Source organism: Capra hircus, chromosome 27, assembly GCF_001704415.2.
Source record: "Capra hircus breed San Clemente chromosome 27, ASM170441v1, whole genome shotgun sequence".
Taxonomy (NCBI): Eukaryota; Metazoa; Chordata; class Mammalia; order Artiodactyla; family Bovidae; genus Capra; species Capra hircus.
This window is the reverse complement of record NC_030834.1, coordinates 24,091,013-24,115,728: the sequence shown is the minus strand read 5'-3', so window position 1 is coordinate 24,115,728 and position 24,716 is coordinate 24,091,013. Positions and strand designations below refer to the sequence as shown.

At 39.9% G+C, this 24,716-nt stretch overlaps 1 protein-coding gene across 4 annotated transcripts in view; it reads right to left on the bottom strand.

The window, feature by feature from the left end:
- The window catches only part of TUSC3 (tumor suppressor candidate 3), a 240,898-nt gene that overhangs the window by 131,523 nt on the left and 84,659 nt on the right, over positions 1–24,716 (bottom strand). For all 4 annotated transcript variants that reach the window (XM_018042012.1, XM_018042013.1, XM_018042014.1 and 1 more), the window contains exon 2: positions 385–554. In XM_018042012.1, coding sequence (XP_017897501.1) covers positions 385–554 — 170 coding nt within the window. The remainder of the gene's footprint in view (positions 1–384; positions 555–24,716) is intronic.

Genomic DNA, 24,716 nt, shown 5'->3' with positions numbered 1-24,716 from the left:
GACATAAAGCCAAAAATCTGTTTTATGACTACTTGTGGATTGGTCTACACAATATAAAAATATTAGCCTATCAAAATCACTTCCCAGGAAAAACACTAAGTTTGAGCGTACATTTAAATGTACTGAATTACAGTTGAGGACAACATCGAACAAATGTTTAATTCTTTTTTTTTTTTTTTAATGCCCCCTGCAGCATGTGTGATCTTAATTCTTCAACCAGGGATAGAACCCGCGGCAACCCCCGGAACTGGAAGCAGGGAATGTTAAACACTGTACTGCCAGAGAAGTCCAAACAAATGCTTACTTCCATTATACACGCTTATCTTAACTGTAATAAGTACACAATAATACAATAATAGTTAATTTTTTAAATACATACATTACCTGCACACAGAACACTGGCGCTGGGGTTGAAGAGCGGTGAACATAACAATCATGGAATAGTTTCGAGGTGGGGCCTTTATGAACTTCCGGAATTTGTCACCATTCATTCGGAAGACTGAGCGCCTCGAACTCCATTCCATCAGCTGTTCTACTTTCTCGGCTAAAAGATTCTGCAGGAAACATAAGGATTTAAATTTACACAGGGTTCAAATCCTCTGGTCTGTACTTTATATATATTAAAAAAATTCCATGGGGTTATATTTTACCAAAAATTTATTTGTTTTGGTGAATACATAGTTAGCTGACCACGTATGTATAAAATATTTCATTTATTTTTCCTAATGACTGTTAAAGTTTATTAAAAAGGTATCAAGGTAAAACAGACTTCCACTTCCAGAAAAATGAAATACATGTGCTTCTCCCTAGTGAATGCTAAGTCGCTTCAGTTGTGTCTGACTCTGTGCAACCCCGTGGACTATAGCTTGCCAGGCTCCTCTGTCCATGGGATTCTCCAGGCAAGAATACTGGAGTGAGTTGCCATTTCCTTCTCCAGGGGATCTTCCCGACCCAGAGACCAAGCCTACATCTCTTGTGGCTCCTGCACTGGCAGGTGGGTTCTTTATCACCAGTGCCACTTGGGATGCCAGGGTGCTTTTCCCTAATCCTCCACTAAACACAGCTAAAACCTCTGGTCGCTGTATAAAAATACAACCCTAAGAAGGCTCTGAAAAGTAAAAGGAAGAGGAAGGATGGCAGGGGAATCCCAAAATGAAGAGTGCCAAAGCAGTGAGTACCCTAAGTTTTGTTTCAGCCTCATCCATCCCAGACTGGTAGCTAGAGGAGTTGGCAAACCAACACCACCAGTGGACACATACACACACACACAGCCCCAAGAGAAGCCTGCTCTCTTTACCCAAGGGACAAAGAGGGACAACCTAGTAAGCCAAGAAGCAACTGCTCTAGTCTAGCCGAATACCACAGAAGAGACGCTGCCCTTACTCTGCCTCCCTCACTACGAAGGGCGGAATGAGATGCCTCAACCCAATTAGAGTTAAATCCCCGCTAAGCTTTAACATGCAGCAGTATGGAGGGAGCTCGTGAAGATAAGGCTGAGTGAAAGACAATGTACAAAACAGCATCGCTGCAAGATTCTGTTAATATTTATAGTAAGGTCAAAAAGGGGGAAAACCCTACTGTGCTAGAAGTTAGGACAGTGGCTAAGTGCAGCAGGCACTGCAATGGTGGGAGGCATGGTGAGGCGAGGCGGTTCCATGGAGCTGGGGAACCAGGAAGGTTCTCTTCCAGGATGCAGGTGGGAGTGAAGTAACTTTCTAGCCTCTGTAGAGTATGTTCTTAATCTTTACATTGCCCATTTTACCTGAAAAAGTCTGAGAAGTAAAAAAAGCATGGGGTTGTATTCCTACAAGAAATCTGTTAGCCTTGGAAAACCAAGAAAGCATGAGTGGGCCAGGAAGAAAGGCTTCAATTATGCCATTTAAGAAAGACTAAGGACTTAGAGATATAATCTTAATTGATGAGATGTATGATACCTAGAGGACTTCCCATCACTGCCAACAGTAACTGCAGCCATGAAATTAGAAGATGATTGCTTCCTGGAAGGAAAGCTATGGCAAACCTAGAGTGACTATTAACAAGCAAAGACATCACTGTGCCAACAAAGGCCTATACAGTCAAGGCTATGGCCTTTCCAGTAGTCATGCGTGGATGTGAGAGTTGGACCATAAAGAAGGCAGAGCACCAAAGGATTGATGCTTTTCAACTGCAGTGCTGGAGAAGATGCTTGAGAGTCCCTTGGATAGCAAGGAAATCAAATCAGTCAATCCTACAAGAAATCAACTCTGAACTGGAAGGTCTGGTGCTGAGGCTGAAGCTCCAGAACTTTGGCTACCTGATATGAAGAGCTGACTCACTGGAAAAGACCATGATTCTGGGAAAGACTGAAGGCGGCAGAAGAGGGCAACAGAGGATGAGATGGTTGGATGGTATCACCAATTCAATGGACATAAACTTGGGCAAACTCCGAGAAATGGAGAGGGACAGGGAGGCCTGGTGTGCTGCAGTCCATGGGGTTGCAAAGAGTCAGACATGACTTGGCAACTGAACAACAACAGTGATAGCTGCATGACTTCCCAGATGGCTCAGCTGTAAAGGATCTGCCCATCAACACAAGAGATGTGGGTTCAATCTCTGGTCTGGGAAGATTCCCTGGAGAAGGAAATGGCAACCCACTCCAGTATTCTTGCCTGGGAAATCCCATGGAGAGAGGAACCTGGTGGGCTGCTGTCCTGTCCACGGGGTTGCAAAAGAGCAGGCACAACTTAGTGACTAAACAACATGATTATCAAGAGTCACACCGAGCCCACCAAGCCACAGTCCAAGAGTACTGTATGCAAAGAAAAAGGGCTATGTTCTGGTCCCTCAACAGGAAAACTTGGACAAGACACTTCTCCTCTCAGAACCTAGGGACTCATCTGTTAACATCTGACCTTCCAATAAATGAACTTCCCAGGTGGTGCTAGTGGTAAAGAACCTGCTTGCCAATGCAGGAGACCCAAGAGACCCGGGTTTGATCCCTATGTGGGGAAGATCCCCTGGAAAGGGACATGAAAACCCACTCCAGTACTGTTGCCTGGAGAGTCCCATGGACAGAGGAGCCTGGAGGGCTACAGTCCATGGGGTCACGAAGAAACAGACATGACTGAAGCAACTTAGCACGCACACAGCATTTCAATAATTACCAAGATGATTTACTGAGAGGTGATAGACAAAAAAATCTTTGTAAATTATAAAGTACTATAAAACATAAGGTGATATTAGTAGAAGTATTGTTTTTACTATTGTGAAATAACGAAGGGTGATCACTATCATCCTATATATAATCTATAATTCCTCTCCCATCAAATTTCCAACCTCTTCTGAAATACATTAAAACAACACACAAGTGAGAACCACAGTTTTAATTCTAGCTATTACCAAGAACTGTATATATTCAGATTAAATATTAAATGACAAAAAATGAGATATTTTTAAAATAAAATCTTTCTCTAATTACTGTCTCAGAATATTAAGTGCTTCATATATGCTAAGCGCCATACTGTGGACATCACATATGCCACCTTATTAAACCCACATAGCAATCAAGCAGCAGACAGATAATACGCTTACTCCACAAATGAGAAACTGAAGTCTAAAGAACTGCAGCTCTCACCACTGCTCTACCCTGAAAGGTTTTACTTGCAACCGACTCTAAAAAATACGCCAGTTACCTTAAACCAACAACCAACACCTCTAGTGAGTGCTCAGTTTTATTCACTTGACAAGCTTCAAATCCCCCATTATTAGAGGAAAAGGTAATGCTGACCTATTATTGTCTGAGATAAAACACATCAGCATGGTAAGTGATAGATAAGGAAACATTTCAATTTTTAAAAGACAAGTCAATAAAAAAAGGTTAAGTCAATAATTTCTATACGTGGAGAAGTAATTTTTATCATGTAAAGATATTCAACTACATTAACAAATTAAGTCTGGAAACAAAACAAAAGTTAAAACTGTAAAACACAGAAGATATGCACCTTAAAAATCTGTAGTATTAGCAAATCCAGCGAACACTTACTTATGCTTACTATGGGCTAGGCACTGTACAAAGTGCTTTCACTAGGTAATAAACTCATCAATCCCCATAACAGTCCTTGGGGATGACCCCTGTTGTTTCAAGTTCAGAGACAAGTACACTGAGGCACTGAGACTTAAGTAACCTCTACGAGATTATACAGCTAGAAAATGGGAGAACTGGGATTCCAGGTCTTAATCCAAAGCACATACTCTAAACTTCTGTACATATAGAAATAGCTCATGTAGCTCAAAAATATACATATATGTAAAAGACCCAATCAGAAAGTGGGTGGAAGATCTACACAGACATTGCTCCAAAGAGGAGATGGCCAAGAGGCATGAAAAGATGCTCAATATCAGTGATCATTAGAGAAACGCAAAACTACATTGAGGTATCAACTCACACCCATCAGAACAGCCATCATCAAAAAAATCTACAAACAATAAATGCTAGAGAGGGTGTGGAGAAAAAGGAATCTTCCTACACTGTTGGTGGGAATGTAAACCGGCGCAGTCAGTATGAACAGTACATAAATTCCTTTAAAAAAGACAGAGCTACCACATGATCCAGCAATCCCAGTTCTGGGCATATATCCAAAGAAAAGCACAATTCAGAAAGATGCATGTAGGGACTTCCCTGACAGTCCAATGGTTACGACCCCACCTTTCAGTGCATGGGGGACACAGACTCCATTCCTGGTCAGAGAGCTAAGATCCCACATGCTTTGTGGTCAAAAAACCAAAACATAAAAACAGAACAAATTCAAGGAGACTCAAAAAATTAAAAAAAAAAAAAGATACATGTAGGCCCAATGTTCACTGCAGCACTATTGATAATAGCCAAAACATGGAAACAATCTCAATGTCTGTGGACAGAGGAAAGGATAAAGAGGATGTGATACATGTGTGTGCACGTGAGTGTGCATGTGTGTGCGTGCTTAGTCTCTCAGTCGTGTCTGACTCTTTGCAATCCCGTGAATTGTACCCACTAGGCTCCTCTGTCCATGGGAATTCTCCAGGCAAGAATACTGGAGTGGGTTGCCATGCCCTCTCCAAACCAGGCATCGAACCCAGGTCTCCCACATTGCTGGCAGATTCTTCACTGACTGAGCCAGCAGGGAAACCCAAGAATACTGGAGTGCATAGCCTATCCCTTCTCCAGGGGAACTTCCCAACCCAGGAATCAAACTGGGGTCTCCTGCTCTGCAGGTGGCTTCTTTACCAGCTGAGCTACCAAGTAAGCCCAATGCGATACCTACATACAATAAACAGAATGAAATAATGCCATCTGCAGTGACATAGATGTCATACTGAGTAAGTCAGACAAAGACAACTACCATGTGATATCACTTAATGTGGAATCTTAAAAAAATAAAAGATACAAATGAACTCACAAAACAGAAATGGAGTCACAGGTATAGAAAACAAACTTATGCTGTCCCACAGGGGAAAACAGGAGGATAAACTGCGAGATTGGGATTGACATAAACACACTACTATATATAAAAGAGATAACTAATAAGACCTCCTGTAGAGGACAGGGAACTCTACTCAATACTCTGTAATGACCTATATGGGAATATAATCTAAAAAAGAGTGGATATATGGATACATATTAATACAGCTGACTCACTCTGCTGTACAGCAGAAACTAACAAAACATTGTAAATCAACCACACTCCAAAAACAATTTTTAAAAAACCTTTACACACATGGCAGAATCTTAAAGGTTTTAGAGATTACAGAAAAGCTCATGCAACCAGAAGCCTAATATTCAAAACGCACATACTGAATTCAAAACAAAATTGCTAAGTAGGAAAGTCTACGAAATGAAGAGGGGATAACACTACTACCCAAACAAAGAGAGGCCTCTTCGCATCTTCATCTAGTAAACTTTGCACAGAAAAAGAAATGGTTTAGAAAGGTAGGCTTTTGGGGCATCATGGTTGACTGAAACTTTCAAGAGCATGTATTATAAAGAAGGCTAAGCTAATTCCCAGAGAAAAATGCTGCAAGGTGACAGAGCAGAAATATTCAGTAAGGAAAAGAAATCTGAGTAATGTGAATTCCAGCTTTTAAAATCTGAGAAAGATCACAGAAATTAATCTACCGTTACATTTCTGTGTGACAGGACTATGACCTTACTGAAGGAGAAGGTTAGGTACATCTGTTCCTTCGAAGCATCTCCCTTTTTAGGGACACTTGTACTCTCTTTATTAGTTCTTTTTCTTCATGATATAGTTTCTCTTCTCCAGGACTACTCTGAAGACTTTACCACCATCTCTGATTGTGTGTCCCTTTGAGTCTCCGATGCTCATGAATCTTAACTCCATATTCCCACTGGAGGATGAAACCTAAAGCAAAATCAGGCCCAAGGGAATTCTGTGTGGTAAAGGGAGCATAAAAACATCCCTAGCATGGACTATAGCACAACTTTTAAAAATTGAGAAGGCACCATATGTTCATTTTAAAAACAGAAAAAGAATTTGATAGCTCAAGTTTAAATGATGATTCTGTGTTTACATGCAATGTGATTTGACCAAATTGTTTCTCTGAATCCCAGTTTCTTCATCTATAAAATAACCTCACAATGATATTGATAAAATTATGAGTTACTGTATGGAAAACTCCTAGCACAGCATCCTTCAAAGTACTGGCACTCAAATTTTGTCCTCTTCTCCTCGGGTTAATTTCTACCAGCAATACTGATTTGGTTGCTGAAGGAATACCTACCATGGGAATTTTTTTTTTTATCTTATTAATATCTTCAAGTGGCACACTGGTAAAGAATCCACCTGTCAATGTAGCAGATGCAAGAGAAATGGGTTTGATCCCTGGGTTGGGAAGATACCCTGGAGAAGGAAATGGCAACCCACTCCGGTATTCTTGCCTGGGAAATTTCACGGACAGAGGAGCCTGGTGGGCTACAGTCCATAGGGCTGCAAAGTCACGACTGAGCGCGTACAGCACAGCACAGAGTTACCAAATGTTTTCTGAGTACTCACTACATAACAAACACTGTGCTTAAGTCTATAAACATGCACTGTGGATTACCAATCACATGACAAGCACTATGCTCAATTTACAGAGAATGAAAGATAAGCACAACAGACTCTACTCTTAAGGCTTTATAGCAAATAAGCTCTAGCATTAAAAATATATACTTATATTGATGTACTCTGGTTGTGGCTTTGCTGTTAAATAAATGGCTCAGTGTCAAGTCAGGAAAGGATGGCACAAAAGATCTTACTTCCATGAGCACTAAGTGATTGGCAGTGGCTAATTTAAAGTCAGTACAATGCAAACTTTTGAAATCCAGACTGATAGTATCAGTAAAGAGTGTGTGACCAGTTGGATTTTGTCTGCTGCTGGCAAAAACTGGGAAATACATCTACCATTTCCAAAGGAAAAAGAACTCTAAAACTTAGACTCTTCAAGGAAAAAACCCTGTCCTTACCTGTTACCCTGTAAAAAGCATGGGCTGGCAGGTCCCACATATTAACAAAGTTAAGACACTCAGTCATACCAACAATAGGTGCCCAAAGTGGCATAATTTATATATACCAGTCCCCAACATATGACATTATTTAACTTTTCCTCAATTCATGTTTTATTTTTTAACCAATTCATAACAAAATGCAAAGAAATGGTACCTTTCATTTAAACACTGTTCAATGAAATTTTAGTTCCAAAGTGAAGCTCAAACAGGAAAAATAAAATCTCAGTAATTTAATACTTTTACACCCATACTTTTTTTTAAGCATTTTGTCCCAATTTTAATGATGACCAGATGCACCAAACTAAAGATATGTATGTGGCCTCATGTCTTAAAAAAAGATACATCTGCCAGAAAGATGGCTGTTCACATGTCTTTGCCCCAGTCACCTACACAGTATTTACAACCATATAGCATTCGTTTAGGCACCCACTGTCTTCCAAGTAGCCACGATATAACCTGCTTATAATAATTCACAGGACATAAATTTGGAATGAGAATAAGAAGTACATCTCTCGGTGACACAAAGAAACTTCATCAGCTCTCTGTCCTTCTGTGTTTTTTCTTTTTTTAGAATATAAAATATTTACACATTTCCTCTTTTCTAACAAGAAAAGAGAGTTTTCCTTTTCACAACTTGAATATCCAAAAGGTTCAATCAAAGCCAAATGATAAAGCAAATAAAAGTAGCCAGATGCATATTTTAGCATTCGGGAGAAAATCAGTTTCAACTTCTACAATTAACTGATCCTCAACCTCTTTTATTCAATTTTCTTAATATTACAACATTCCTCTCAGATTTGAATAACATGTAAGCGGCAATGGATGTTTCCAGAAATCAAACTTTCACACTTTATACCACCCCATGTACATTACATTTAGTCACTAAAGATCACCAGCAGTCTTAAGGGCCCTCAGAAGACCACAAGTAGCTAAACAATCAAGAGGACAGACAGTTTTATCAAAAATAGAAAATGCACACAGTACACATGCCATAAAAAGTGCAAAGATTCAAAAAAGGAGTTAGTTAAGAACTTGGCAATCATGGTTATCTCTGCAGGAAATATAATCTACACACTGTAGAAAACCCTCACCCATCATTACTTCAAAAGGTGAAAGAGAGATTCAAAATTACATTAAGTAAATCATACTGACAGAGTCAATTCCTAGGCAGGTTGATAAATCCTGGGTCCCCAAGGAGGAGAAAGGGGTTTGGGGCCATCAAGGAGGAGATAGGGGTCTGGAATTCTCAAGGAGGAGGAAAGGACAAACTTTCTTTTTTTCCCAACATTCCTTAGTCTTAGCCACACAAAGTTTTTTTCTTTAAGCCTGCAACTGATGAGTACACACAAACAACTGTTTAAACTCTGTACTAAGGATTATATAACAACAATGTATCCTCCTTGAGGACAGTTTCTCCTTCCTGAAAACCTTCTGAGTAATCCTGTTATCTTAAAATGTACATTATGGGGGTGGGCTTCCCCTGTAGCTCAGTCAGTAAAGAGTGTGACTGCAGTGCAGAAGACCTGGGTTCGATCCCTGGGTTGGGAAGATCCCCTGGAGAAGGAAATGGCAACCCACTCCAGTATTCTTGCCTGGAGAATCCATGGGCAGAGGAGCCTGGCAGGCTACAGTCTATAGGGTCACTAGAGTCAGACATGACTGAGCAACTAAACTTTCTATTATTAAGTTCTAATCCTGTTACCTTAAAATGTAAATTGTGGTAGTGGGTCTGGTAAAATGTTTACAACTTTGAGGCATCCTTTTGATTTACTGTAATAACTAATTAAGAAAGTATATAATTCCATTGCTAACACTAGCAAGGCAGGCACTTTCCGTCCCCCTTCTGATGTCTGTGTCACAAGCTTTCTCTGACCGTTTTCATACTTTTAATAAAACTTTGCCACACAAAAGCTCTTGAGTGATCAAGACTGGTCCCTGGTCCCGAAGCTAAATCTTCTTCAAAGATCAAGAATCCAACATCATTTATCGTAAGCTATCACTACTGAGAGTTCTCTTATGTATTTGAAATCAAATGCTTTAGAATTAAAGAAAGAAATACTGGAGAACCCCAGAACAACTGCATCTCAGCATAGAGTCTAAAGAGAATCTGGGTAAATACAGAAAAGGGAATTGGCTACCCATGGCCAATACCACAGCAGCTACAAGCTTACATGGGGGAGAGAGTCTTACATAAGTTAAGTCCAACATGTCAAAAATAATATCTAATTAAATTCAGATCTGAATGAGAAATGTAGAAATAGTTATTTAGGAAAAAATTTTTTCAGATGTTCCTGCCTTTTTATTTTTTAGCACGGAGAAAACTTCAAACAATGGTTTAAGTGAATTAACACTCAGTTAAGTAAATTTTTCTTAAAGAATCAATAAAAATATTTCCAGTCTAACAGTCTTTTAAGCAATGGCTTTAACCTGAACTCTTCCCAGAAAATCTGCCTGGGAAAAGATAAAAACCATTCCATGGTTTTGTATCATTCGAAGCCTCCTCAGCAAGGCAAGCTTCTGACTGGTCCTGATGCTTGCTCACACACTGTTCATCTACTGAGTGGATAATCTGTAAAATTTTAAAGGGGTAATCTAGGAACTGATCATTTATTAACTAATTTATCAACTGATATAAATTTATACCTATGATATAAAATTATGTCTATTAAAAAATGCAATTTTAAAAACAAGGGTTTCTAAAATTCAGTTTAATCATAGACTCTTTGCTCTATCTGCTCGCTACTTCAAAATAGAAAGAGCACTATAAAAGAAGCAACTTGCCTGCTGAACCTGCATATTTACAGTATATATAATTGACAAAGCTAGTGGAGGTGATGGAATTCCAGTCAAGCTATTTCAAATTCTAAAAGATGATGCTGTGAACATACTACACTCAATATGTCAGCAACTTTGAAAACACAGCAGTGGCCACAGGACTGGAAAAGATCAGTTTTCATTACAATCCCAAAGAAAGGCAATGTCAAAGAATGTTGAAACTACCGCAGAACTATACTCATCTCACATGCTAGCAAAGTAATGCTCAAAATTCTCCAAGCCAGGCTTCAACAGTACATGAACCATGAATTTCCAGATGTTCCAGGTGGATTTAGAAAAGGTACAGGAACCAGAGATCAAATAGCCAACATCCATCCACTGGATCATAAAAAATACAAGAGAACTCCAGAAAAATATCTATTTTTGCTTCACTGACTACCCCAAGCCTTTGACTGTGTGGCTCACAACAAACTGAAAAATTCTTAAAGTGGGAATACCAGATCACGATACCTGCCTCTTGAGAAATCTGTATGCAGATCAAGAAGCAACATTTAGAACAGGACATGGAACAATGAACTGGTTCCAAATTGGGAAAGGAGTGCATCAAGGCTGTATATTGTCACCCTGTTTATTTAACTTATATGCAGAGTACATCAATGTAAAATGCAGGGCTGGATGAAGCACAAGCTAGAATAAAGACTGCCAGGAGAAATATCAATAACCTCAGATAATACCACCTGCAGATAATACCACCCTTATGGCAGAAAGCAAAGAGGAACTAAAGAGCCTCTTGATGAAAGTGAAGGAGGAGAGTGAAAACACTGGCTTAAAACTCAACATTCAAAAAACTAACATCATGGCATCTGGTCCCATCACTTCATGGCAGATAGAAGGGGAAACAATGGAAACAGTGACATACTTTATTTTGGGGGGCTCCAAAATCACTACAGATGGTGACTGTAACCATGAAATTGAATGATGCTTGCTCCTTGGAAGAAAAGCTAGGACTTACCTAGATAGCATATTAAAAAGCAGAGACATTACTTTGCTGAAAAAAATCTGTCTAGTCAAGGCTATGGTTTTTCCAGTAGTCATGTATGGATGGGAGAGTTGGACCATAAAGAAAGATGAGCACTAACAAACTGATGCTTTTGAACTGTGGTCTGGAGAAGGCTCTTGAGAGTCCTTGGACTGCAAGGAGATCAAACCAGTCAATCCTAAAGGAAATCAGTCCTGAATATTCAAAGGAAGGACTGATTCTGAAAATAAAACTTCAAAACTTTGGCCACCTGATGAGAAGAACTGACTCACTGGAAAATAAATACCCTGATGCTGAGAAAGATTGGAGGCAAGAGGAGAAGGGGATGACAGAGGATGAGATGGTTGGATGGCATCACTGACTCAATGGACACGAGTCTGATGAGCAAGCTCTGGGAGCAAGTGATGGGATGGGGAAGCCTGGCATGCTGCAGTCCATGGGGTCACTAAGAGTTGCACATGACTGGGCAACTGAACTGAACTAATAATTGACAAAACCACAAGAACTTAATTACTGTGGTAAAATTTACAATTAATAGTTCAAGAATTTAATATCAACTTTAATTCTTTTAGGATATCCTAATTCACAAAAATAAAAATAGTGCATTTACATTAACAGATGAATATAAATTCTACAATGAAAAATATCAAAATATTTTGTTCCATGAGAAAATTAACTATCCCAAGCCAGTAATACATTTTAAGATACTTAATGTTAAATGCCATTACACCTTAATTTTATCAGAGAAAACAGCAGAAACTATCACTAGGTGTTTTGAAATATTTTTAAATTGATATTAGTAGTATTAATAGTAATAGCACTAGATTTGTGAATGCATGGAATTATATAAACTCAGGTATCCCAGAAATATGCCTCATCCTGCAAGAGTTAAGGTCCACACAAAACCACTGATACAAGATACATCACACCGATAACAATCTACTAGTAGTTAATCATATCTACTTTAACATCCCCTACATATAATTCCAAAGGAAAAATCTGAACACAGTTATGTGATTAACATCAAAAAAATTAAAAAGGCAGGAAATAAAGAGCATATTTAAACAATAAAATACTAGGGACTAGAATAATTACATATGTGGTCTCTAGCAAAAAGATTTTATAACATTAAGTAGAAAGAAGGTAACGTTCCCACTACAACTAAATGCCTACTATCTACAGATAAATCACACAGTCATGTAAACAGGGGAAACCTGTCTTTTAGCATTGGAAGTTATTCTGCTTTATTTCTTACTGCAAAGTAAAAACAGCCTTTTTGGGTTTTTGGAGAAGGTTTCCTTAAATTCATGTGGGTTGACTTTGTGACTGTTTTTCACTGTAAAATTGATTAAGTACAATACTCTCCTGTCAGGAGCCAACATCATTAAAATAGGGATTATGATGTTTTCACTTGAATGATCAAAATATGAAGTCATTTTAATAAGGAACAATCATGATATGGGCTAGATGAGCATCCGGTATCGATTCCACCATTGCCTTCGTTCCTGATACCTTCTTTCTTGAACTACATATCCTTCTGTTGGACATCTATTCTTGTATAAATAAATATCCCCGTTTAAAATAGGTACCAGATACAAAGATAAGAAATGTATGAGCAAAGAAGAGACTATAAACAACCATCTGGCCTTACTCCCTTGAGAGCATGTGCTACAACTGAAGAAAACCTTTACTAAAAGAGTATGAAAAAATAAAAACTTGGTTGATAAACTGCAAATTTAGATGAGTTTTTCAGCAGGATTATTCTTGAGTCACACAAGCTAATCAGTAAAATCTGTGATAGTGAAATTATTAAAAGCAAGAAAAACTTCTCAGAATCCAAAGAAAGTGAGCCAAAAGGAAAGCAGAATTTTCAATGTGCTTTAAAGCTTTCCAATATCTTTTTCATTAACCTACAGAATATATGGTCTACCAAATTACTTCCAAATTGCAGCAGCAAGTTGTTGGATAGAACAGACGATCTGGTTTGGTTATTTCATATAAAAGGTACACTATCAAGAATTATCACAAAGCAGCCATGAAATTAAAAGACACTTACTCCTTGGAAGAAAAGTTATGATCAACCTAGATAGTATATTCAAAAGCAGAGACATTACTTTGCCGACTAAGGTCCATCTAGTTAAGGCTATGGTTTTTCCAGTAGTCATGTATGGATGTGAGAGTTGGACTGGGAAGAAGGCTGAGCGCCGAAGAACTGATGCTTTTGAACTGTGGTGTTGGAGAAGACTCTTGAGAGTCCCTTGGACTGCAAGGAGATCCAACCAGTCCATTTTAAGGGAGATCAGCCCTGGGATTTCTTTGGAAGGAATGATGCTAAAGCTGAAACTCTGGTACTTTGGCCACCTTATGCGAAGAGTTGACTCACTGGAAAAGACTTTGATGCTGGGAGGGATTGGGGGCAGGAGAAGAGGACGACAGAGAATGAGATGGCTGGATGGCATCACTGACTCGATGGACATGAATCTGAGTGAACTCCGGGAGTTGGTGATGGACAGGGAGGCCTAGCGTGCTGCGATTCATGGGGTCTCAAAGAGTCAGACACGACTGAGTGACTGAACTGAACTGAGCCATTGAACAACCATCAACAGGAAGACAGTGGAACCTCCCCCACAAAAGAAAGACACCCCACATCCAAGAACAAAGGGGAAGCCATAACCAGACAGTACGAGGGGCACAATTAGAATAAAATGAATCCAATACCCACCGAGTGAGCAACTCACAAACGAGAATAACAACAAAGAAGTTTTCACACTGTTGTGAAGGTTCTAGGCCTCAAGATCAGGCTCCACAGCCTGGGCATCCAGCCGAGGAACTGGGAATCCTATGGAATCTGACTTTGAAGATGAGCGAGACTGATTACAGAGCTTCCATAGGATGGGAAGGAGCAGAGAATCTTGGAGGACACAAACAAAATCTTATGCACACCAGGACCCAGGAGAAAGGACCAGTGACCCCACAGGAGACTGAAGCAGAACTACCTGTGACTGTCTGAGGGTCTCCTACAAAAACTCGGATTGACAGTGGTCTGCCACAGAATCAGGGGCACTAGTAGCAGCCATCATGAGAGATGCATCCTGGCTTAAGTTCTCTTGGATGTCACCAACAGCCCTACTATAGAAGCCTAAATCCTTCAGGACTAGGTTGCCTCAGGCCAAACAACAAACAGAGAGGGAGCTCCCATCAGGAAGCTTCCGCAAGCCTCTTATCCTCAGACACCATAAGGCAGTCAGAAAGAATAAGAACTACAATCCCATCAGCCTGCAAAATTAATATGACAATCACAGAAAGATACCCAAAATGTAAAGAAACAGAATTATGTCCCAGATGAAAGAACAAGATAGTTCAGTAACAGTATCAGATCAGTTGCTCTGTCCTGTCTGAATCTTTGCAACCCCAAGGAATATAGGAAACCAGGCTTCCCTGTACATCATCAACCTCCAGAGCTTGTCTCAAACTCATGTCCAGCAAGTCGACAATGCAATCCAACCACCTCATCCTCTGTCATCCCCTTCTCCTCCTGCCTTCAATCCTTCCCAGCATAAGGGTCTTTTCCAAAGAGTTACTCTCTTCACATCAGGTGGCCAAAGTATTGGAGTTTCAGCTTCAGCATCAATCCTTCAAAGGATATTCAGGACTGATTCCCTTCAGGATGGCTGCTAGCTGGATTGCCTTGCAGTACAAAAGACTCTCAAGACTCTCCAACACCACAGTTTAAAAGCATCAATTGATCAGCACTCAACTTTCTTTATGGTCCAACTCTCACATCCATACATAACTACTGGAAAAATGATAGATTTGATGAGACGGACCATTATCAGGAAAGTAATGTCTCTGATTTTTAATATGCTGTCTAGGTAAGTCATAGCTTTTCCTCCAAGGAGCAAGCGTCATTCAATTTCATGGTTATAGTCACCATCAGCAGTGATTTTCAGTTCAGTTCAGTTGCTCAGTCGTGTCCAACTCTTTGCAACCCCATGAAAAACAGCACCCCAGGCCTCCCTATCCATCACTAACTCCCGGAGTCTACCCAAACCCATGTCTATCGAGTCGGTGATGCCATCCAACCATCTCATCCTCTGTCATCCCCTTCTCCTCGTGCCCTCAATCTTTCCCAGCATCACGGTCTTTTCAAATGAGTCTAATCTTCGCGTAAGGTGGCGAAAAGTACTGAAGTTTCTTTCAGCTTCAACATCAACCCTTCCAATGAACACCCAGGGCTGATCTCCTTCAGAATGAACTGGTTGGATCTCCTTGAAGTCCAAGGGACTCTCAAGAGCCTACTCCAACACCACAGTTCAAAAGCATCAATTCTTCGGCGCCCAGCTTTCTTTATACTCCAACTTTCACATCCATACATAACCACTGGAAAAACCATAGCCTTGACTAGACGGACCTTTGTTGGCAAAGTAACATCTCTGCTTTTTAGTATGCTGTCAAGGCTGGTCATAACTTTCCTTCCAAAGAGTAAGCATCTATTAATTTCAAGGCTGCAATCAACATCTGCAGTATCTTGGAGCCCAGAAAAATAAAGTCAGCCACTATTTCCACTGTTTCCCCATCGATTTCCCAGGAAGTGATGGGACCAGATGCCATGATCTTCGTTTTCTGAATGTTGAGCTTTAAGCCAACTTTTTCACTCTCCTCTTTCACTTTCAAAGGCTCTTTAGTTCTTCTTCAGTTTCTGCCATAAGGGTGGCGTCATCTGCATATCTGAGGTTATCAATATTTCTCCCGGCAATTTTGATTCCAGCTTGTGCCTCCTCCAGCCCAGCGTTTCTCCTGATGTACTCTGCATAGAAGTTAAATAAGCAGGCTGACAGTATACAGCCTTGATGTACTCCTTTTCCTATTTGGAACCAGTCTGTTGTTCCATGTCCAGTTCTAACTGTTGCTTCCTGACCTGAATACAGGTTTCTCAAGAGGCAGGTCAGATGGTCTGGTATTCCCATCTCTTTCAGAATTTTCCAGTTTATTTTGATCCACATAGTTAAAGGCTTTGGCATAGTCAATAAAACAGAAATAGATGTTTTTCTGGAACTCTTGCTTTTTCGATCATCCAGTGGATGTTGGCAATTTATCTCTGGTTCCTCTGCCTTTCCTAAAACCAACTTGAACATCTGGAAGTTCACAATTCACGTACTCCTGAAGCCTGGCTTGCAGAATTTTAAGCATTACTTTACCAGCATGTGAGATAAGTGCAATAGTGCAGTAGTTTGAGCATTCTTTGGCATTGCCTTTCTTTGGGATTGGAATGAAAACTGACCTTTTCCAGTCTGAGGCCACTGCTGAGTTTTCCAAATTTGCTGGCATATTGAGTGCAGCACTTTCACAGCATCACCTTCCAGGATTTGAAATAGCTCAACTGGAATACCATCATCTCCACTAGCTTTGTTCGTAGTGATGCTTTCTAAGGCCCACTTGACTTCACATTCCAAGATGTCTGGCTCTAGCTGAGTGATCACACCATCGTGATTATCTGGGTCATGAAGATATTTTTTATACAGTTCTTCTGTGTATTCTTGCCACCTCTTCCTCATATCTTCTGCTTCTGATAGGTCCCTACCATTTCTGTCCTTTATTGAGCATCTTTGCATGAAATATTCCCTTGGTATCTCTAATTTTCCTGAAGAGATCTCTAGTGTTTCCCATTCTATTGTTTTCCTCTATTTCTTTGCACTGATCGCTGAGGAAGGCTTTCTTATCTCTCCTTGCTATTCTTTGGAACTCTCCATTCAAATGGGTATATCTTTCCTTTTCTCCTTTGTGTTTCGCTTCCCTTCTTTTCACAGCTATTTGTAAGGCCTCCTCAGTCAGTCATCTTGCTTTTTTGCATTTCTTTTTCTTGGGGATGGTCTTGATTCCTGTCTCCTATACAATGTCATGTACTTCCATCCATAGTTCATCAGGTACTCTATCAGATCTAGTCCCTTAAATCTATCTCTCACTTTCACTGTATAGTCATAAGGGATTTAATTTAGGTCACACCTGAATGGTCTAGTGGGTTTCTCGACTTTCTTCAATTTCGGTCTGAATTTAGCAATAAAGAGTTCATGATCCGAGCCACAGTCACCTCCCAGTCTTGTTTTTGCTGACTGTACAGAGCTTCCCCATCTTTGGTAGCAAAGAATAAAATCAATCTGATTTTGGTGTTGACTATCTGGTGATGTCCATGTGTAGAGTCTTCCCTTGTGTTGTTGGAAGAGGATGTTTGCTATGACCAGTGCATTCTCTTGGCAGAACTCTATTTTTGCCCTGCTTCATTCTGTACTCCAAGGCCTAATTTGCCTGTTACTCCAGGGGTTTCTTGACTTCCTACTTTTGCCTTCCAGTCCCCTATAATGAAAAGGACATCTTTTGGGGATGTTGGTTCTAGAAGGTCTTCTAGGTCTGCACAGAACTGTTCAGCTTCAGCTTCTTCATTGTTAATGGTTGGAGCATAGACTTGGATTACCGTAATATTAAATGGTTTGCCTTGGAAACAAACAGAGATCATTCTGTCGTTTTTGAGATTGCATCCAAGTACTGCATTGTGGACACTCTTGTTGACTATGATGGCTACTCCATTTCTTCTAAGGGATTCCTGCCCACAGTAGTAGATATAATGGTCATCTGAGTTAAATTCACCCATTCCAGTCCATCTTAGTTCACTGATTCCTAGAATGTTGATGTTCACTCTTACAGCCTCCTGTTTGACCACTTCCAATTTGCCTAGATTCATGGACCTAAGGTTCCTATGTGATATTGCTCCTTAAAGCATCGGACCTTTCTTCTATCACCAGTCACATCCACAACCGGGTATTGTTTTTGCTTTGGCTTCATCCCTTCATTCTTTCTGGAGTTATTTCTCCACTGATCTCCAGTAGCATATTGGGCACCTACCACCCTGGGGAGTTCATCTTTCAGTGTCGTATCTTTTTGCCTTTTCATACTGTTCGCGGGGTTCTCAAGGCAAGAATACTTTACTGGTTTGCCATTCCCTTCTCCAGTGGACCACATTCTGTCAGACCTCTCCTCCATGACCCACCCATCTTGGGTGGCCCCACACAGCATGGCTTAGTTTCATTAAGTTAGACAAGGCTGTGGTCCATGTGATCAGATTGACTAGTTGTCTGTGATTGTAGTTTCAGTCTTTCTGCCCCCGATACCCTCTCTCAGTGCCTACTGTCTTACTTGGGAGCCCCACAAAATAAAGTATGTCACTGTTTCCATTGTTTCCCCATCTATCTGCCATGAAGTGTTGGGACCGGATGCCATGATCTTAGTTTTCTGTGTTGAGTTTTAAGCCAGTGTTTTCACTCTCCTCCTTCACTTTCATCAAGAGGCTCTTTAGTTCCTCTTTGCTTTCTGCCATAAGGGTGGTGTCATCTGCATATCTGAGATTATTGATATTTCTCCTAGCAATCTTAACTTCAGCTTATGCTTCATCCGGTCCAGCATTACACATGATGTACCCTGCATATAAGTTAAATAAGCAGGATGACAATATACAATCTTGATGTACTCTTTTCCCTATTTGGAACCAGTCTGTTGTTCCATGTCTGGTTCTGTTTCTTCTTGACCTGCATATAGGTATCTCAAGAGGCAGGTCAGCTGGTCTGGTATTCCCATTTCTTTGAGAATTTTCCAGTTAGTTGTGACCCACACAGTCAAAGAGTTTGCCGGAGTCAATGATTAGAAGTAGATGTTTTTATGGAATTCCCTTGCTTTTTTGATATTCCAACATATGTTGGCAATTTGATTTCTGGTTCCTTTTCTAAATCCAACTTGAACATCTAGAAAATCTCAGTTCACTCACTGTTCAAGCCTGGCATGGAGAATTTTGAGCATTACTTTGCTAGCATGTGGGATGAGTGCAGTTGTGCAGTAGTTTGAACATTCTCTGGCATACCTTTAAGACTGGAATGAAAACAGTGGCCTGCTGACTTTTCCAAATTTGCTGCCAGTTGAGTGCAGCACTTTCACAGCATCAACTTTTAGGATTTGAAATAGCTTAGCTGGAATTTTTTCACCTCCACTAGCTTTGCTGGAAGCAATGTTTCCAAAGGCCCGCCTGACTTCACACTCCAGGATGTCTGTCTCTAGGTGAGTGATCACACCATCATTGTTATCTGGGCCATGAAGATCTATTTGTATAGTTTTGCATATTTTTGCCACCTCTTCTTAATATCTTCTACTTCTGTTAGTTCCATACCATTTCTCTCCTTTATTGTGCCATCTTTGCATGAAATGTTGCTTTGGTATCTCTAATTTTCCTGAAGCGATCTCTAGTCTTTCCCATTCTATTTTTCCCTATATATTTTGCACTGATCACTTAGAATCACTTAAAGTTATGACCAACCTAGACAGCATATTAAAAAGCAGAGACATTACTTTGTCAACAAAGGTCCATCTAGTCAAGGTTATGGGTTTTCCAGTGGTCATGTGTGGATGCGAGAGTTGGACTACACAGAAAGCTGAGCGCCGAAGAATTGATGCTTTTGAACTGTGGTGTTGGAGAAGACTCTTGAGAGTCCTTTGGACTGCAAGGAGATCCAACCAGTCCATCCTAAAGGAGATAAGTCCTGGGTGTTCATTGGTAGGACTGATGTTGAAACTGAAACTCCAATACTTTGGCCACCTGATGCAAGGAGCTGACTCACTGTTCGCATTCAGATGGATATAGCTTTCCTTTTGTCCTCTGCCTTTTGCTTCTCTTTTTCTCTCAGCTATTTGTAAGGCCTCCTCAGACAACCATTTTGCCTTTTTGCATTTCTTCTTGGTGATAGTTTTGATCACTGCCTCCTGTACAATGTTATGAACCTCCATCCATAGTTCTTCAGGTACTTGATCTATCAGATCTAATTCCTTGAATCTACTTTTCACTTCCACTGTATAATCGTAAGGAATTCATGTCATACCTGAATGGCCTAGTGGTTTTTCCTACTTTCTTCAATTTAAGTGAATTTTGCCATAAGGAGTTCATGATCTGAGCCACAGTCAGCTCCCAGTCTTGTTTTTGCTGACTGTATAGAGCTTCCCCATCTTTGGCAGCAAAGAATTGACCAGCTGGTGATTTCCACGTGTAGAGTCGTCTTTTGTGTTGTTGGTAGAGGGTGTTTTCTATGACCAGAGCATTCTGTTGGCAAAACTCTGTTAGCCTTTGCCCTCCTTCATTTTGTACTCCAAGGCCAAACTTGCCTGTTACTCCAGGTATCTCTTGACTTTCTACTTTTTCGTTCCAGTCCCCTATGATGAAAAGAACATCTTTTTTGGTGTTAGTTCTAGAAAGTCTTATAGGTGTTCATAGAACCGTTCAACTTCAGCTTCTTTAGCATTAGTGGTTGGGACATAGACTTGGATTACTGTGATACTGAATGGTTTGCTTTGGAAACAAACAGAGGTCATTCTGTTGTTTTTGAGACTGTATCCAGGTACTGCATTTCAGATTCTTCTGTTGACTATGAGGGCTACTCCATTTCTTCTAAGGGATTCTTGCCCACAGTAGTAGATGTAATGGTCATCTGAATTGAATTCGCCCATTCTGATTAACAGTTCACTGATTCCTAAACTGTCAATTTAGATCACAATTCCTAAAATGAACATCAACATTTTGACCACTTCCAATTTATATTGATTCATGGACCTAACATTCCAGGTTCCTATGCAATACTGCTCTTTATAGCATTGGACTTTACTTCCATCACCAGTCACATCCACAACTAGGTATTGTTTTCACGTTGGCTCAGCCTCTTCCTTCTTTCTGGAGCCATTTCTCCACTCTTCTCCAGTAGCATACTGGGCATCTACTAACCTGTGGAGTTCATCTTTCAGTGTCATATCTCTTTGTTTTTACATACTGTTCATGAGATTATCAAGGCAATAATACTAACGTGGTTTGCCATTTCCTTATCCACTGGACAACATTTTGTCAGAACTCTCTGTCATGACATGTCCATATTGAGTGGTCCTACATGGCATGGCTCATAGTTTCATTGAGTTAGACAAGGCTGTGATCCATGTGATCAGTTTGGTTAGTTTTCTGTGACTGCAGTTTTCATCCTGTCTGCCCTTGATGTATAAGAGGCTTGTAGAATCTTCCTGAATGTAGGGACTGGCCCAGAAAAACAACTAAATTAAAGTGACATAGGCAACCTCCCCAGAAAAAGAACTTAGAATGATAGTGAAGATAATTCAGGATCTTGGGGGGGAAATGGAGGTAAAGATTGAGAAGGTACAATAAATGTTTATCAAGGACCTGAAGAACTAAACAGAGATGAATATTCTAGAAGGAATCAATAGCACAGTAATTGAGGCAGAACAGATAAGTGTCCTGGAAGACAGAATGGTGGAAATTAATGCTGCAAGACAGAATATAGAAAAAGAATGAAAAGAAATGAAGATATCCTAACAGACCTCTAGGACAACATTAAATGCACCAATATTTGCATTATAGGGATCCCAGAAGGCGAAAAGAGAGAAAAAGGACTTGAGAACATATCTGAAGAGGTAATAGCTGAAAACTTCCCCAACACGGGAAAGGAAATAGTCAAACATATCCAAGAAGCTCAGAAAAGTGCCAGGCAGGATAAACCCAAGGAGGACACACTGAGATACATTATAATTGAACTGACAAAAATTAAAAACAAAGATAAATTATTAAAAGCAACAAGAGAAAAAAGACAAATAACATATAAGAGACAACCCATAAGGTTATCAGCCGATTTCTCAACAGAAACTCTACAAACCAGAAGGGAAGGGCATGATATATTTCAAGTGATGAAAGGGAAGAACCTACGAACTATCTAGCAAGACTCTCATTCAGATTTGATGGAGAAATCAAAAGCTTTCCAGGCAAGCAAAAGTAAAGAGAATTCAGCACCACTAAACCAACTTAACAACAAATGCTAAAGGAACTTCTCCAGACACAAAACACATAAGAAAAAAAGATCTACCAAAAAAAAAAAAAAAACCCCAAACAATTAACACAGTGGTGATAAAATTATACATATCAATAACTACCTTAATTGTAAATGGATTAAAGGTATCAAGCAAAAGACACAGACTGGCTGGCTTGATACAAAAACAAGACTGTTATATATTGTCTACAAGAGACCCGCTTCATACCTACGGACACTTCAGACTGAAAGTAAGGGGATGGGAGAAGGTATTTCACACAAATGGAAATCAGAAGAAAGCTGGAGTAGCAAACTCATATCAGACAAAATAGACTTAAAACAAAGACTGTTATAAGAGACAAAGAAGGACACTACATAATGATCAAGAGTTCAATCAAAGAAGATGATATAACAATTATAAATATATATGCACTCAAAATAGGAGCACCTCAATATGTAACGTAAAAACTAACAAATATAAAGGCAGAAATTGACAGTAATGCAATAACAGTGGGGGATTTTAATACCTTACTTTCATCAATGGACAAATCATCCAGACAGAAAAATCAATGAGGAGACAAAGGCCTTAAATGACACTTTAGATGAGTTGGATTTAACTGATATTTACAGAGCACTCGATCCAAAAGCAGCAAACTACACCTTTTTCTCAAGTGCACATGGAACATTCTCCAGGATTGATCACATACTGGGCCACAAGGCAAGCGTTGATAAGTTTAAGAAAACTGAAATCATATCAAGCATCTTTTCTGATCACACTGTCAGAAACAAGAAGATTAGAAGTAAACTACAAGAAAAAACTCTAAGAGACACAAACGTGGGAGCGAAACAATATGCTAATAAATAACCACTGGATCACTGAAGACAAATGAAAACAAAAAAGGTCTAAGTTATGGGATGAAGGAAAAGCAGTTCTAAGAGGGAAGTTTGTAGCAACACAGTCTAACCTCAATAAACAAGAAAAATCTCAAATAAACAATCTAACTTTACACCTAAAACAACTAGAGAAAGAACAAACAAAACCTAAAGTTAGTAGAAGGAAGGAAATCATAAAGATTAGAGTAGAAATAAATGAAATAGAGACAAAGAAAACAATAGCAAAGATCAATGAAACTAACAGTCGACTCTGTGAAAAGATAAACAAGATTGATAAACCTTATTCATCAAGAAGAAAAGGAGAGGACTCAAATCAGTAAAATTAGAAGTGAAAAAGAAGTTACAACGGACTCAACAGAAATACCAAGAATCCTAACAGACTACTATGAACAACTGTATGCCAATAAAATGGACAACCTGGAAGAAATGGAAAATTTCTTAGAAAGGTACAGTCTATCTAGACTGAACCAGGAATAGAAACTATGAACAAGATTGATTACAAGTACTGAAATTGAAACCATAATTTAAAAACTCCCAACAAACCTAAGTCCAGAACCTAACACTTCACTGGCAAATTTTATCGATCATATAGTGAAGAGTTAACATCTATCTTTCTGAAACTGTTCCAAAAGACTGCAAAGGAAGGAAAATTTCCAAACTCATTTTATGAGGCCATCATCACCCTGATACCAAAACTAGACAAAGATACCACAAAAAAGAATATTACAGGCCAATATCACTAATGAACATAGATGCAAAAATACTCAACTAAATACTAGCAATCCATGTCCAACAATACATTAAAAAGGTCATACGCCATGATTAAGTGGGATTTACCCAAGGATGCAAGGATATTTCAATATCCGCCAATCAATCAATGTGATACACTCCATCAACAAATTGAAGAATAAAAACCATATGATCATCTCAGTAGCATTGGAGAAGGAAATGGCAACCCACTCCAGTGTTCTTCCCTGGAAATCCCAGGGACGGGGGAGCCTGGTGGGCTGCCGTCTGTGCAGTCGCACAGAGTCGGACATGACTGAAGCGACTTAGCAGCAGCATTTATGATAAAAAGTCTCCAGAAAGTGGGCCTAAGAGGCTATATGCTGCTGCTGCTGCTAAGTTGCTTCAGTCATGTCCGACTCTGTGTGACCCCATCAATGGCAACCCACCAGGCTCTTCTGTCAACTGGAATTCTCCAGGCAAGAATACTGGAGTGAGTTGCCATTTCCATGTCCAATGCATACATGCATGCTAAGTTGCTTCAGTCATGCCCGACTCCATAGACGGCAGCCTGGCTCCCCTGTCCCTGGGATTTTCCAGGCCAAGAATACTGGAGTGGGTTGCCATTTCCTTCTCCAAGAGGGTACATGCTGCTGCTGCTGCTAAGCTGTGTCAGTCATGTCCGACTCTGTGCGACCCCATAGATGGCAGTCCACCAGGCTTCCCCCTTTCTGGGATTCTCCAGGCAAGAACACTGGAGTGGGGTGACATTTCCTTCTCCAATGCATGAAAGTAAAAAGTGAAAGTGAAGTCACTCAGTTGTGTCTGACTCTTCGCGATCCCATGGACTGTAGCCTACCAGGCTTCTCTG